Genomic DNA, 16,727 nt, shown 5'->3' on the forward strand with positions numbered 1-16,727 from the left:
GAAGGACTACCCGCGGTAACTAACCTTTTCTAGCTAAATTCCGTAGGGATGACGGGTGGCGCCGGAGCGTGGGATCACGATCAAATGTAACGACGATAGTCGCGACGAGGGAGGAACTGGCGCTCGGAGGACGCACGGCGGTGTGGTCGGCCGACGGGCGGGCCACCGGGACCTGCCGCTGGAAAAGCGCCGAAAATGTCTCGCACAGCGTACCACGGCCCCGCCGCAGCATGAGCACGGGTGCACCACCGCGATGCAGCGCGGGTGGACGACCCGCACACTTCACCCGACGGCGCCCCGAGGGCCGAGCGACGCCGCCACGGCCTGGCCAGCCGGGCGGGAAACCGCGAGGGGCCCGTGCACAACCAGCAGCCAAATCAAACGGGCCGCGGGAAAATGGCGGAAACCGTCTGCAACGTCGCGAACAGGGCGACACACTCGACCAATCGGCGGGGCGGAAGAACCGCGAGCTTGAGGGCGCAAGTGCGGGGGCCCGGCATGGTCCCGCCGAACCGACCGCTCCTCACTGTCGATCTAGCCGCGAACGAGGAGCCACCCCTGGAGGAGCGCCCCGACGCCGCCGGGCAGCACGAACAGCCTAACTGTAAGATCTCCACTCCGGTGCTGCCTACTAATTGAGTGCTCGATCTCGGTCGCGACCCGGCGCCAGTAAATGCGTATATCGAATAGATTGCCATGTGAATAGGCCTGATTACGTGTCGTATTTAGGTATCGGCTCCCGCCGTTGTGGATGACGGGAAGATTGTCGCGGCTGTTTGTCGGGATCGCGGGCGCGTGGCCGGCCGAGATCGTAGCCAGAAACATATCTGAAAGCCCTACTCGAAAGCTTGCGTATGATCGGCAGTCAAATCGCGGTTATCGTCGTGCGTGTCTTGTGAATCGTGGACGGAGGCGTGCCGCGGGCGGCACGCTCCGGTGTATATTAGTGTGTCGTGTAATAGCGTTTTGCGTAACCGTGGTGCGTAACGTAGCGAGGTGTCCTTCGCGCCGAGGAGGACCGTATTGTCGCAGAACGGGGGAGAAATGTTTGCGCAATCGCGTCCCGGGGCGTGAGGCACCGGTCTTGCGTTCGTGTAATCGCGTATTGTGTATTGTGGTCGTGTAACTGCGTTGCGTGCGGGAGTCCCGTGTGCGTGTTGGGAGGGACCGCGCCGGGCACCTTGTGGCGCATCGCGAGCCTCGCGGATATTTTGCGTCGCGTGCGTGGGCAAATATCGTCGCTTCTGCTCGAAAGGAAATTTCGCGAGCGCGCCATTGTCTGGCGTTGCTATCTTTGGGGCTATTCGCGGGAGGCCCGCGTCTAGCCATTTTGGGACCATTTGCGAGACGTCGCGGATGGTCATTTCGGGACTACCGACTGGGAACGATTTGGCAGTCGGGAAGTCGTTGCGCGTAGGTATTGTGTCTTGTGTCGTGCGTGTGCGAATCGTGTATGTCGAGCGTGTGAGAATTGTTATGTCGGATGTATGAGAATCGTGAGCGTTTTGCGTATAAGAATCTCCGTGCGTTCGGGATCCGGAGATTGAGGCGTGGGCGGATTGGCGTTATCGCGGGGTTGCGCTTAGAATCGAGATTGCGGGGCTCGCTGAGAGCTTCGCTCGCGAAGGGAGCCTCGCGGGCGTGAACATCACGCACTTCGCGCGTGCTGTAACGGCCGATCCGAGTACCGCGTTGGTACCGGCCATTTGAGCGAGATCCGGCCTTGGTTTCCCGACACGATTTGTTCGTTTTACTGAATGAAATATATCTCATTAATATTGTTTATCGTCGGGCTTTATTTTTGTGTGTTGCTTGCGTCACGCTCCTTCTCCACCTTCATCCCTTTCACGCGGAGCTACGCCCTGAGCTTGTGGCGAGACTAAGGAGGAGAACGCTATCGAGACGTGGTGCGCGTCTATAATCGCACCTGGCGCCCAATCGAATGGTATCGCCCAAGACCTCAGATACGGGAATTACGGTAAGAGAAGTGACTTCGTTATCCCCTTGGAGCTATCGTCCGGTGGTCCGCGGATTAATTTGTAGCCGCGCCCCCTCGGCCAGCGAGACCGAGGGAAATCGGGTTGCAAATCATATATGACCATATATAGTCAATAGATTGTGCTTGTTGTCATGCAACGACTTGCATTTGAACCCCTCTTTGGCTCCTCATTCGACCGGCAAATCGCGAAAAGGACAGCCGTTTGAGATCACATTTTGTAATTTTTGGGTGACAAATTAAGCTTTTTCGTAAGTTTTACGTATTTTTCATGTTCTTGTTGTTATATCTATTATTGTTTTCATTATTTTATAATTTTGTGTGTATATTTGGCTTTATAATTCTGCAAGCAACTTTCTTCTATTTGCATTATTTTACCGTATTTTTTAAAGATTATCATAAAAAATGTTATGGTCTACAATGAACCATTTTGTTTTTTACCACAGTTATTTGTGTTATAAGTCTTATTAAACTGACTAATTGTTACAATAAATAATAATATAAGTGAGAAAAAGTCTGATTAAAAATAATAATTTTGATTGTAAGCTACAAATAATGAAAACATAACATATATAATTAAGTTGGCATTAATTTAAAGTTATACTATCCTATCTTACTTATCATGTCTTATAATTATCTCATCCCTAAATAAACATTTTAAAACATAGTAAGACTAAAATAACACTAACAATTCACTGTATAAAACATGTGGTTTATTGTTAAAAATGGCTAGGTTTATTGTATACACACCCCTGTACACAATGAACCATTTGACATTGTTTAAAAAAAATCGAAATTGTGGCTAAACTTTAAAAATGACCTATAAGTCATCTTATACAGTATGTAGCCAACTAAATTCATGAACTGTATGCAAAAACATAGATCTCCAACTCAATAATTGAGAGATATAAGCCTCTAAAATTTACGTGGTTCAGTGACTACCTACCCTATGTAATTGTACATCCAATTGAAAATTCAGTGAAAATTGAACTTAGAAAAAATTCTTTGTTTATTTTGTAACTTCAGCAATGCCAGACTACACAAGAAACGAAATTGTTAATATTCTCTTAGTTCTTGGAGAATGTTGCCGTAATTATCGTACAGCAGCTCGAATGTATCATGATCGTTTTCCTGATAGACATCATCCTAATGATCGAGTGATTGCCAATATCGAAAGACGTGAAAGACAGCGTCTTAATGTAAGAAGACAACGACGTCGTATCAATGTCCCTGAGCAATAATGCCGGCGGTACTGTAACGTTCAGTCTTGTAACTCGAAAAATACTTAACGAAAAAACATTTAATTAAAGTGTTGGAAAGCCCTTGGGATAAGCTACAAGAATATGCAATAAAAAGTAAGCGGTTTTATTTAAAAAATTGAATTATATAAAGCATTTATATATATGTATATATGTACCTATATATATATATATATACAATATATATACACAGTAGAGCGTGTAATTTTGGGGCAACTTTTTTTTCTTACTTTGAACTTTAAACCTTAATATCGTCTAAATGGTTATATTTATGAAAAAAATATAAGAGACCTTTTTTGTAGATCGTTAAATTTTCTACAAAAATATGTATTGATTATTTCATAATTTTTGGTAGTCGATATGATACAACATTCATAAGAAGCAAAAACAAGTTTTATAATAATTTTTCAAACTTTAACTTTGAATATCTTTTGAACGGTTGAATTTATGAAAAAATAATGAGAGATCTTTTTTGTAGAGCGGTAAATTTACTACAGAAAATCTATGTGGTGCAATGCTGTATTACTGTTTGTTAGATAGTTATAAAATTTTTTCTATCTTACTAAATAAAAAATAAAAAATCGCGATGAGCGACCTGTTAATATTAATATTAAGGGCTAAAAATTTAACAGGTATTTTATTTTACCTTCCTGGAAGTATATATGCTATTCGTGAAATGAAAAAAAAAGTTGCCCCAAAATTACACGCTCTAATACACAGTGTAACAATTTTCCACCCAGACTTTCCTCATAAAATCCAAACAATTCAATATTTTTTAAAACTCTTTATTTGTTATTCAAAGTATTCCTCTTCCATATCTATACACTTTTGACAGCGACTCAATAGTGATTTAAATGAGTGGTACATGTCCTCGACCGGTACTGCCTTTAGTTGTCGCGTCGCCGCTGTTTTAATGGTATCTATGTCCTCGAAAAAACAACCCTTAAGTACTAATTTCAGTTTTGGGAATAGAAAAAAGTCACACAATGCCAAATCCGGCGAATACGGCGGATGGTCAAGCACGCAGATCTGATTTTTTGCTAGAAATTGACGTACAATGATGGCATTATGAGATGGTGCGTTGTCGTGCAGCAAGCACCAACTTTCCGGATCTTTGTATTCTGGCCGAACACGTCAAATTCTTGCAATCAAACGCCGTAGAACTTCAAGGTAGAATGCTCCCGTTACTGTTTGGCCACTTGGAAGAAACTCGTGATGCACCAGACCCTTGCTATCGTAGAAGAGGATCTGCATCACTTTGATTTTGACGTGTCTTTTGGATTTTCGGTTCTCCGGATGACTTCCAGGTGGCACTTTGGCGCTTTATTTTGGAATCATATTGAAAGCACCATGTCTCGTCTCCAGTTATTATAGATTTTTGTGAAGTTGGGGTTGTTTGCAGCGAAGCTAATCATTTCTTTTGAATGGATAACACGCTTTAATTTTTGATCATCTGTTAAATGATGTGGAACAAATCGAGCACAGACCTTCCTTTTGCCCAAATCCTCCGTAATAATTTGGCGGACTGTCTCTCGGTTGATGTGCAAGTCCTCAGAAATCATCCTGACACTTGCATTCTTATCGTCGGCTAGGTAATCACCAACTTTTTTTATTGTATTGGCGTTGCAAGTCGTTCGAGGCTTTGGCTCTCGTTCATCGTCTTCAAGTGATTCGTGACCTTCGCGAAAACGTTTATGCCAATCGAAAACTGTTGCTCGGGATAAACACTCATCGCCGTAGACTTTTTTCATTAATTCGAATGTTTTTGTGGCATTTATGTCTGATTTAGCATGGATTTGTATGACACTGCGTTGTTCCATTATAATTTTATGACACAACTCTTTTTTGGGCTGTCACGTGAAATGTCATAACTCAGTCATCTTACATGGCACAGCGTTCAAACTTCGCTTGACGTATAGAAGACATTCCCACCTTTCTAACGATATATAGTTCTGACAGATAGCGCTACGCTTTTAAGCGGGAGATTTAAAGTCTGGGTGGAAAATTGTCAGACTGTGTATGTATATATATATATATATATATATACACCGCGCTTCGCGCGGGCTCAAAATCTATTCCCCTCTCCCCAAACTCACTCATTAATTAGGAGCACCAATAGAACCCCATAAAACCCAATTTTAATCTCATAGTAGCCATCTCCATAAAATTAGTAATTTTTTGATACCAGTTTCATCAAAATTATCAACAAAAAATTAGAAAAATTTTGGCACCGGTTTCAAGAAAATCGATCCATTAATAAAAAATTATCCATTAATATAAAAATTAAACTTATCCTCCAAAATTTTAAAAATTTTGGCACTGGTTTCAAAAAAATCAGTTAATTAATACTTATTATTTCTTAACAAAAAATTAACCATAAAAATTATCCATTAAAAAAATTATCCATAAAAAAATTTAGCTTGATATCTCAAAGTTTGCGGAAATTGAAGCAATCACGTATATTTTTTTTAACAGAAATCGGAAAACCATCTTTACTATTAGCAATTTTTTTAATTCTATTACATTCTTTAGTTCTTTCTACCCCTATCTATATATATAAATACCTGACGTCTGTATGTCTGTCTGTCTGACCGCGAACTACTTGTTATTTTCCGAGAAATTGGAAAAATTTTGTAACCGGTTTCCAAAAACCGGTCTTAATTGCTCACGACAGTCACGAATTGAAGTGGTTAATTCCCGAAAAATTTGAAAAATTTCTGATACCGGTTTCCAAAAAGATCGGTAACAAAAAATTATACACTTTATAGCACTTCCCGGAAAATTCTACCCCTGTTTCATATATAACTCTTTGAAATTCGGTCAATTATTTCCCGAAAAATTAGAAAAACCGGTTTCCAGAAAATCGGTAACAAATCCTACATACAACATATTTCATTTAAAACTAATCGACCTATGAACGATTTAATTCCCGAAAATTATAAAAAAAGATTTATTTTTTTTGGCCTTTGCAGCTTTCTCCATTTCATAATTTAGTGCTGCTCTTAGCAATAGATCATCCTGACCGTCTTCTAATGTACATTTTTAAAAAAATCACGTATATTTTTTTAAACAAATATTGGAAACATTTCAGGAAAATCAGTACATTAATGAAAAATTAAACTCGCGGTTTCAAAAAAATCAGCATATACAATTTTTTGAGATTCGGTCAATTATTTTCAGAAAAATTGGAAAAATTTTGGTACCGGTTTTTAAAAAGATTGGTAACGAAAAATTATACACTTTATGGCAATCCCCGGAAAATTCTACCCCTACTTCATATACAATTCTTTGCGATTCGGTCAATTAATTCCCGAAAAATTGGAAAAATTTCGTAACCGGTTTCCAAAAAGATCGGTAACGAAAAATTGTACACTTTATGGAACTCTCTGGAACATATATTCTACCTTTACTACATATACAATTTTTTGAGATTTGGTCAATTAATTCTCGTAAAATTTGAAAAAATTTCGGAACCGGTTTCCAAAAAAATCGGTAACAAAAAATTAACCACGACATTTTCATCCCCGGAAAATTCTACCCCTATTTCATATACTTTTGGTAAAAATTCGGTCCACTAACAAATGAGTAGTTTGCGTACAGACAGACAGACAGACAGACAGACGTGACTTATATATATTTGTTTATATATATATATATATATATATATATATATATATATATATATATATATATATATACATATACATATAAGGGAGACCGATGCCTCTCGCAGACGCTATATACGTTAAAAGAAAAGCGAAAACAATTATTCACATTTTTCGACGGTCGAAAAAGCTGTGCGACAATAGTTTAACTCAAATTAAAGTAAGCAATTCATAATATTATTAATTAATATATAGTTATCAGGTGTGAGAAGCGTCAAATCTTAATTTCGCATTATTTAAAATTGGCAACATGTTAAAGACTGAAAAACGTGGTCGGGGTTATCTGTTCTATTTTTGATGGGGCAATGTGTCCACACTTCAATGACGAATTGTTCTTTTATAAATAGATAATGGTGCGTAACTACAAAAGAAAGACTTTCCTTAAGACGGATAAGGTAGACATATCTAATAAAATTATATTTAGAGCGATTAAAAGAATAAAAATTGAGCGAGAATCTTTTCATAAAAACAGTGTTAGACTTTGGAATAAATGTTCGGGCTCTTACTCGCTACTGTAAAAAAGTGACCTACGAGCAACTATACTTGATTCTGCGATTCAAGAATCGTCACCAAATTTTTATTTTAAAAATACAGTCAAGTTAAATATATGAGTTTGTTTTAAATTATTGAGTATTTTCTATTTCAAATGCTGCCGAGGATAAAGTCCTAAATAAAAAAAAAGATTAAAGAATGAGGGGACAAAAGAAACCCATCACATTGATTTTTCAACGGACTCAAAATTAGTTTGATGCCATCGTATATAAAGAAAAGTCAGTTCTACGCAGGAAACTTGTCAAAAAATTTACACAAAGTGCCTGCTACTTCTTTGACTTCAACGAGTAGGCAGTTTTTTTTTTTCAATATTGTATATTAACCCTTTAGGGGCCACACATCGATCCCGTTGGAGTAAAATGTTATAATTTATAAGATAGTCTTAAAAGACGTCCGTGATGAAAGTTTTTTAGTTTTTTTTTTAATGTACATAATTATGTAAACAGGCCCTTAAAGAGTTAATAATACATAATATTATAAATAAGTATAAAAATTAATATAAATAATGTGTTTTTTATTATGTGGACAGATAGCTTCGCATATGAGGCTATCTGTCTACGCTTGACTTGTCTACTTAAAAAAATTCGCCTCTTTAAAATGTTAAAAGATCATCGATTCTATTTTTTTTTATAGCAAAGTTGAAAGGTTATACCATTAAAATTTTAGTCAAATATCTTTATTAGTTTTTTAGTAAACTTGAAAGAAGCGTAAAGTGTGGACATATAGCCCCGGTCTCTTCTACACATGTGTTGTGTTTATATATGGTTATATATAATCATATGTAATCTACATGAATAAATACTTTTTATATAATTTATATATATATAAATTATAAGAACTCATACATAATCATGTCAAATTGTATATAAAACATTACATATACTTAAATATATTTTAATCGCCTGTATAATTATATATAATCATATATGTTATCATATATAAGTACGGAAATTTTGCTTCTTATGTATAACGCTACAAGAAATTATATATAATCATATAGGATTATATGTATATACTTCCATATAAAACTTACATGTATTCATACATGAGTGCATATATGATCTAGCTATTGTTTATATCTAGTTATATTTGGAATTATATATACTCATATATAATGATATATGGACCCATATATAATTTTATATAAAGTACCAAATTTCATATATAATCACATATAATCATATATGTTTATATATAATTATATATAATCTTTTTTCCCGAGTGTATAAAAACCGTACGCGTAAATATAATAACCTAAACAATTCATGTAGATGCAATCTTGAAATTTATGGCACAATCCTGTTTAAAATCATTAATTTGATTCGTATATCTGCATGAACAGAGAACTTTATGTTGTTATTTTTGTTGTTACCTGTAAACGCTATCGGTGACACTTAATCGGCCTTGATATCTACCAGATGCTTGTCCGACGAATCTCGTTGGAAATACACCGGATAGTTTGCTGAGATGATAGATCGGGAACACCGCTTGGTATAGATCGCTGTTTACTGACTTGTTATTCGCTCCATCGGAATTCACATCATATTTGTTCACGTTTATGGGCTTGTCTATATAAATTTTAGATTACATTGTATTATTCTACGTTATCGATTCACAAATCGGCCCTAAGTAGAGCACATAGTATTGAAGGAAATTCAATACACTGCACAGTTAGAAAATTTATGTATTTTTGTAAAAAAATCTGGTTAAAGTTTTTGTGTTAAATAATCAACATATTCATGTGTCAATTTAACACATGTCTGCTATGTTAAATAAACTTAATAAATATAAAATTATTAAAATGATTTAAAAAATATGTTAAAGTAACACCATTTGTACGTATTAATTAAATGCGTTAAAATTTACAGAAAAATAGTGTTATGATTTTACTCTATATAACAGGAGTGGGGATAACTGCGCGTTACTTATTACCATTCTTCGTGTGATTTCAACATTGTCTCGACTCGTCTCGACATATTTTATTGCCTTGTTATACTGTGTTATAATAGAAGTACCAAAGTTATTTTATCTACTTTATCTTGTCATGTATTAACTGTTTGAGAAGTGCGCTATCAATGCTATTGTGTTATTCTATATCTTTATTGTTTATTAGATGTGAAACAAAGATAGAATGATGCAATAGTGCTGATAGCGCGCTCCCTCAATGCAGCCTTTGTTAATTAAACTATTAAATTGTTTAGTAAGTTATTGTTAGTTTAATACTTTACTTAAAATTATATTAAAAGTGCATTTATTCTTTTCGTTCACAAGCAGATTTAAGATTGCTTTTTTATAGAGTTTTCTGATATACATAACATTTCAGAATTTTCTTTTTTCCCGTAGTCTGATTTCGGGTCGAATAAAATTGATGAACATTTTTTTTTAAATTTATGTTTATGAAAAATGTATCTTGACATTATTTTCGAAATATTTATTGTGTTAAAATAAAGTATACCTATCAATTGTTTTAAATGTATATATATAGGGTTATGTGGGGTGATGTGCAACACGTTCACGCGTTGCTCGGAAAACATATCCAAAAATCAAATTCTTGAATATATCATGGCTGTATAATGTAGAGGAAGGAAAATACTACAATTCTGCGTGATTAGATTTTCAAAATTTTAAATTTTTCCTAAAAATTTTTTGAGTTTTCAAAAAAACGTTTGTTTTAGCATTTTCAAATTTTCTTGGGGTAATGTGCAACACAGGTAAAATTAAGGTAAAAAATGCATGAATATCGACATCAATCAACTTAAATGTTAAATTTGGGCTTCTTAAATACAAATTAATCGAAATCTGGTGAACAAAAAATTTCACTGTATTGTAATCGACCTCTGACAAATGGAAATTTCACAAAAAAAATTCATTTTTTATTGGATTTCTTATTTATTTATCGCTTAAAAATTAATATAATGAAAGGAAAAACGCAACCGGATGATTGCCTTTCAGCAATTTTATTGCTGCCCAAATTAGCTCGCAATTGACCGGAACAGCGATACCCTTATTTTTATACTTTCGTGGCATAATGACTAAACACATTGAAAAATGCATTAAAACACTTGATATACACATGTTCCATCGTAAAATAGCGATAAACTAGCTAAAAATGAGTGTTGCACATCACCCCAAAAAAAGTGTTGCAAACATGGAATGTAAACTAGTACTACGTTTACGCGAGCGTTACTTCTATAGTAACTTATGAGAATGCATTCGTTTACGCGGAGTAAATTATCATAAGTTACTACAAAATCCCGTTTACGCGAAAGAAAATCTTGTTTACGCGAAGAAATTATCGTAAGTTACTACAGAAGTAACGCTCGCGTAAACGTAGTAGTAGTATAGGCCAATAATATTACTGTATTATAATTTTATTACACGCAGAGTTGTATAACAACAATAAAAACGTTTATAAAACGTAAATAATAACTTTTGTACTCATATTTCAATATCCTATATTTATATATTATATTTTTTACAAATAATTTAATTTTTTATTTTAATAATAAATGTAAGGGCCAGTTTCACCATTTCCAATTAACGTGATCCTTCGAAACTCATTCTTTGTCTCTTTCGTACAAAAACGTTGCGCATTTTTACTGACGGATGACGCCATTTTGCTACGTAGTTCCATTTTCACGAAAGAAAACTATTAGATGGCGCTGAAACGCGAAACGATGAAATTGTACGGGAGAGTACGCACCCTAGTGCGTGCCATCTCGCGAGTTATTTATCTAAAACAAGGTACTATTGACACAAATAGATGACAGTATGCGATTCTGTCAAATGTCGACATGCAGACCAGGAATCGGAAACGTTGCACATCACCCCTCTAATCACCACACACAACTCTAATTTATAAATCAAACACCCCTCTCTCTCTCTCTCTCTCTCTCTCTCTCTCTCTCTCTCTCTCTCTTATATATAATTTATATTAATAAAAAATTTATTGATATTTTTAGTCTAGTAAGAATAACATTTTTGTATATTTACTATTTAACTGTTGCTATTACTTTTTATTTTACTATTATTTTTACTATTACTTACTATTTACTAATTACTTTTTAACAAAAATGAAATGTTACGTTAATATATTTTTTGTTAAGAAATAAAATTTTTAACAAATAAATAGTGTAACTTTTACATTTAAAAACACACAATTGCATAACTTGCCAGTGCATGAGTAGCGAACATATTTCAATTGTATCGACTTAACTGGCCACAATTCAGTACAAAATCACGACGTTTTAGCCCTTGGTTTGGGCCCTTTTCAAGTGTAAATTATAACATGACATAACGCAAAAATAAAAAAAAGTCAATCTAACCATACGTAATGGAAATAACAAAAAAATAAATAGTACCTAAATTATCCGTAAGAATTGTCGTTGAAATCACACGACATCCGTAATGTATGAAATTATTCCAGAAAGATTATAAAAGCTAAAAAGTAATACATGTTAATAGCTAGTGATTAGATGTAATGACAAAATCAAGATAACAATAAGAAATCATTACATGTCTTGTGTGTCCAAGAAAATGTACATAGTCACTTATAAAAATAGCCGAGTGTGACATGTTGTTCGTACGGAAGCGATCGACCGTTTGAGTAACGCACTTTTAGAACTAAAAACATACGATTTCTGTTTTCTTGGTAATAGTCAGTTTATCTTTACCTCTCTTAATAATGCTATCCAGTTTTTTGGGAATCGTATGCAGAATATTCAAACCGACATTGTTAATAACACGACTTATTTGCAGAAAGATACAGAGAATCTCAATCCTATATATGATAGGATTATGTCAACTTGAAATCGCTCCTATAAATGTTTATCCCAACAATTTTTTTATTTTACTGTCTCATTGTTTTTAGTTCTAAAAGTGCGTTACTCAGTCGGTCGATTGCTTTATTCGGTTATTTTTATAAGTGACCATGTACTTCTTGGACACACAAGACATGTAATGATTTTTTATTTTTATATTAATTTTGTGATTTTGTCATTACATCTGATCACTATTAACACGTATTACTTTTTAGCTTTTATGATCTTTCTGGAATAATTTCATACATTACGGATGTCTTGTGATTTCAACGACGATTATTACGATTTAGGTACTATTTATTTTTTTGTTACTTCCATTACGTATGGTTAGATGGACTTTTTTTTTATTTTTGTGTTATGCCATGTTATAGTTTACACTTGAAAAGAACCCAAACCAAGGGCTGAAACGTCGTGATTTTGTACTGAATTGTGGCCAGTTAAGTCAATACAACTGAAATATATTTTACATTTAACTTTTACAATTAAATAGTACCTAAATATACAAAATGTTATTTTTACATTCTAAAAATATTAATAAATTTTTTATTAATATAAATTATATAAAAGAAAGAGAGAGAGAGAGAGAGAGAGAGAGAAAGGTGTTCGGTTTATAAATTATATATACCTACTTCATTTCAACATGATAAATATTTCGAAAATAATGTTACTCAAGATACATTTTTTATAAACATGAATTTCAAAAAATGTTTATCAATTTCATCAATCAAAAAAAAGTTTGAGTTGTTACATTTATAAAATGTATATAAATGAACATTTCTTATATTTTAATTTCATCATCAAAGTTATGTTACTTGTACACCCAATTAACTTCAAATTACGATCAAAATTACATTTCTATTTTGTTGAAATATTAACATAACATCAGTGTTATCATTTAATACAACCATTATGTTAAATTAACACAAAAATTTGAATGGACCGTTTGGGACATGTGACCTATATTAAATTTAACACAAATTTTCCTACTGTGTGGATTTCTTTATACGGCATAATCGTTAAAATTTTACAAATTGTAATGTTGAATTTTATTTTGTATACTAATTGCATAGCACTTATCATTTTTTAAAATAATAATTTTATTTTTTATAAAGGTAATTAACTAATAGCCTGGAGAAAAATTTTGATGTATTTATTATTTCATAAAAATAATTGTATTCTTAGAAAATAAATGTAATTTTTATCTCAACGCCTTATTTTCTTTTTATCATTTTTTTTTATCAAATGTTTACTGATGTGTTTTTAAAATATTTACAATTACAAAAAAATACAATTACAATTACAGAAGAAGATATAAATATTTACACATATTAAGATTATTTAGAAGTAGCAAAGTAACATGCGTTATCTTACTGTTTATTCTATTCGCCATTTGTTGTTTATTAAAATTATTCCATCGCATATGCGTTTTCTTAGGCATGGAGACGATTCCGTTGATGATATTTGTAGGCGCGCTCGCAAAATAATTCACGAGTTGCATTTGATAGATTCCTACGATATGATAACTAAATTCACAACTTTTCAGTCAACTTTTATCATAATATATAAAACAGGATGTAGCGTATGTACATGATAGAATAAAAGATAAATTTCAGTTGGCAATATAAATATATCACCTTTTACTTATACTCAGCAAGAAGCAAAGTCGTGAGAAAGTCTTTCATAAGAAACGTCACTGTTTTTTCGCACGACTTTATGAGAATCGTCGCTTACTGCATCGTTGAAATTTATCATCGGATTTACCGGCGTGTTCATCAAATTCACATTTTAAATCGGAGCACGAATCGTAGAGTGGAATGCGACTGGGTCATGACGAGTGTGAGTACGTTGTTGCGTTTTTATATACTCGTACTCGCCCATTCATACTCGTCAGATCGTCGACAGGTAATTGTTGTTGACGATCGACTGCGGCTGATGCTTATCCCTAAAAAAAAAACAACATTTTCTTATCTATCTTCGGCACGCACTCGCACATGTCGCAACGTAATCCTAGAGTTTATGTGTTTGCACGCGCATTCTTAGTAAGAATCTGCGAATCTGCGGATTTTGTGTGTGTATCTTAGGTAAGTCGCTGATATCGTTCTACAAAATCCTCGTCGATGATAAGCAAGAATTTGTTTCGAAACGATAAATCCTGGCTATTTTTTCTCGCGCACGATCCAATCGATAGGATAATGTGATTCCAGGACAGTTATGTTTTTTCCTACATGCAATGTATTATTAGGTAAGTGTCAGACACAATAGCAAACGGAAGCATTGTTATTATTTAATGCACGCAACAATGTTGCATGGTATAGTGTAAAATGTATTTTATCACACACATATATATATATATATATATACATACATATATACATATATATATATATATATATATATATATATATATATATATACATATATGTACACGGTGTTTTGTTTTAATCGCCCCAGGCAAATATCTCGAAAAATATGAAAGATACGGAAAAACGTTTTAGACAAAAGTTGTTTGGTTCGAAGGGGGACATAAGATGGTGTCATTGGTTTGACCATGGATGGTCGTTTAAAGCTCACGTGAACGACACCTTTAATTTTTTAAATAGAAACCCTTACTTTTCAATGCATATTCTTGTAGCTAATCTCGAGAGCTTTTCAAAACACTATAATAAAGTATTTTTTCGTTAAGAACTTTTAGAATTATAAGGCTTGAAATTCTAGTATTTTGACATAAAATACAAAATATCTTCTAAAACATTAAGTTTTCGATAATGTTACCTTAATACTTTTATGCACAGAATAATGAGACGAATCAATTGGTATGAAAAAACGCATAGTTCCTTTAAGAAAAAATATGTAATTTGCAACACGCATCTGCATACTTTTTCTTAAAAGGACTTTTCTATTTAGTTTAACCCTCTCTACCTGCTTACGACGAGTGTTATACTTATTATCAGACGTCCTCTATATGAATTATTCTAGAGAATATATAAATACATAATTAGGGGAGACCGGGGCTATTCGTGACACTGCTGAAATTTTGTCGCGGGCCTAACTTTAAAATGCTTGCTGCTAGAAACCTGTAATATCAATCACAGATGTCTCTTAGTGCCTCTAGGTACCAACGGAATGGCATTTGCGTGTCAACCATTTTTCTCTCTCAGTGACAGAAAGTCTGACTTCAAGTGCTCAAAGTAAAATTTTTCAAATCCCGAAATTTTGTTTTCTCGTCGAATAAAATAATAAGAGATCCGAAACGGTAAGTTGTATTCAGTCACTCGACTTCACTAAGCATAATGCATGAGTAGATTTTATAGTATTCTTTCTTATCTGTAAGTCACGGATCATGAATAAGGAAAAACCACGCCGGGGCATTTCGTGACACGAGCAATCGGGGCAACCAAAAAAACCACGAATAAGCGTTCAAAGAACTGGAATAACCAGTTCGCAGGGGTCGTGGACGCCTTCGAAAAGTGGTTCCCCGTAATCGAATGTGAGCGATGAGGGCGATAAATGGAATAGGCGTTACTTTTTTCCTCATAATTTTTTATACATATAATATGTAAATTCTGATAAATAAAGGCTTTTTCAAAGTATAAAGTAGATAAAAATTACAAAAACGAAAGAAATCCATATAGTTTGTTCAATTAGAGAAAGTATCACGCATTACCCCATGGTCTGTAACGAATTTACCCCGGCCCCGGGGCAATTCGTGACACATGACACAGCAATACATTACTTGATATATTTCGAGACTCGTGAGAGAAAAACCTATATATTTTTTTCTTTTAAACTAGAGAGATAGACGATTACATCGCACTAATAAAAATTTTTTAAACATTTATACGAAGCGAGAAAAAAAATTTGATACAAAAATGTGTCACGAATAGCCTCAGTCTACCCTACACATGTGTGGATCGTATTAAAAAAATAAAACAATAAAAATAAAATAATTAACATAAAATAATTTGATATTATTTCATTTTATATATATTATTATAAATATTTCAAATATTATTTATATATATTTTTATAAATGCAATTATCATGTGTCTATTTAGAGTTATTTATAATATTCAGCAGCTATCATATTTATGCCCTCGTCATGAGAATGTGATTATTTATAATATTAACACCCTTGGAAAAAATTTTCATTTTATATATATATGTTACGCTCAAACACCGAAATCGCTCAGTGAGCGAAAAAAACATCCATAACGCGTTGTGGACGGTGTTGATCATCCAAATACCGAAATGAGATATTTTTCCGGTGCGTGGACGTTTTTATTATCTACAACGCGATATGTGCGTTTGAGAAACGTCCACGACGCGTTCTTCATAACTTGATATGCTCACAAAACGAATTTACTTGAAAATTTATAGGAATAATATAAAATTAGAAAACACAGAGATGAATTACTCAACTAAAACGTATTTATTA

The 16,727-nt window shown here is 34.1% G+C and overlaps 1 protein-coding gene across 1 annotated transcript in view; it reads right to left on the minus strand.

Moving 5' to 3' along the window:
- Nucleotides 1-16,727, minus strand: part of LOC139816067 (uncharacterized) — a 233,700-nt gene that overhangs the window by 177,195 nt on the left and 39,778 nt on the right. The window contains exons 2-4 of the mRNA XM_071783386.1: nt 13,927-14,234; nt 13,664-13,801; nt 8,845-9,040 (exon numbers count right to left, since the gene is read on the minus strand). Coding sequence (XP_071639487.1) covers nt 8,845-9,040; nt 13,664-13,790 — 323 coding nt within the window. The 5' untranslated portion in view covers nt 13,791-13,801; nt 13,927-14,234. The remainder of the gene's footprint in view (nt 1-8,844; nt 9,041-13,663; nt 13,802-13,926; nt 14,235-16,727) is intronic.

This window comes from Temnothorax longispinosus, chromosome 7, assembly GCF_030848805.1.
Source record: "Temnothorax longispinosus isolate EJ_2023e chromosome 7, Tlon_JGU_v1, whole genome shotgun sequence".
Classification (NCBI taxonomy): Eukaryota; Metazoa; Arthropoda; class Insecta; order Hymenoptera; family Formicidae; genus Temnothorax; species Temnothorax longispinosus.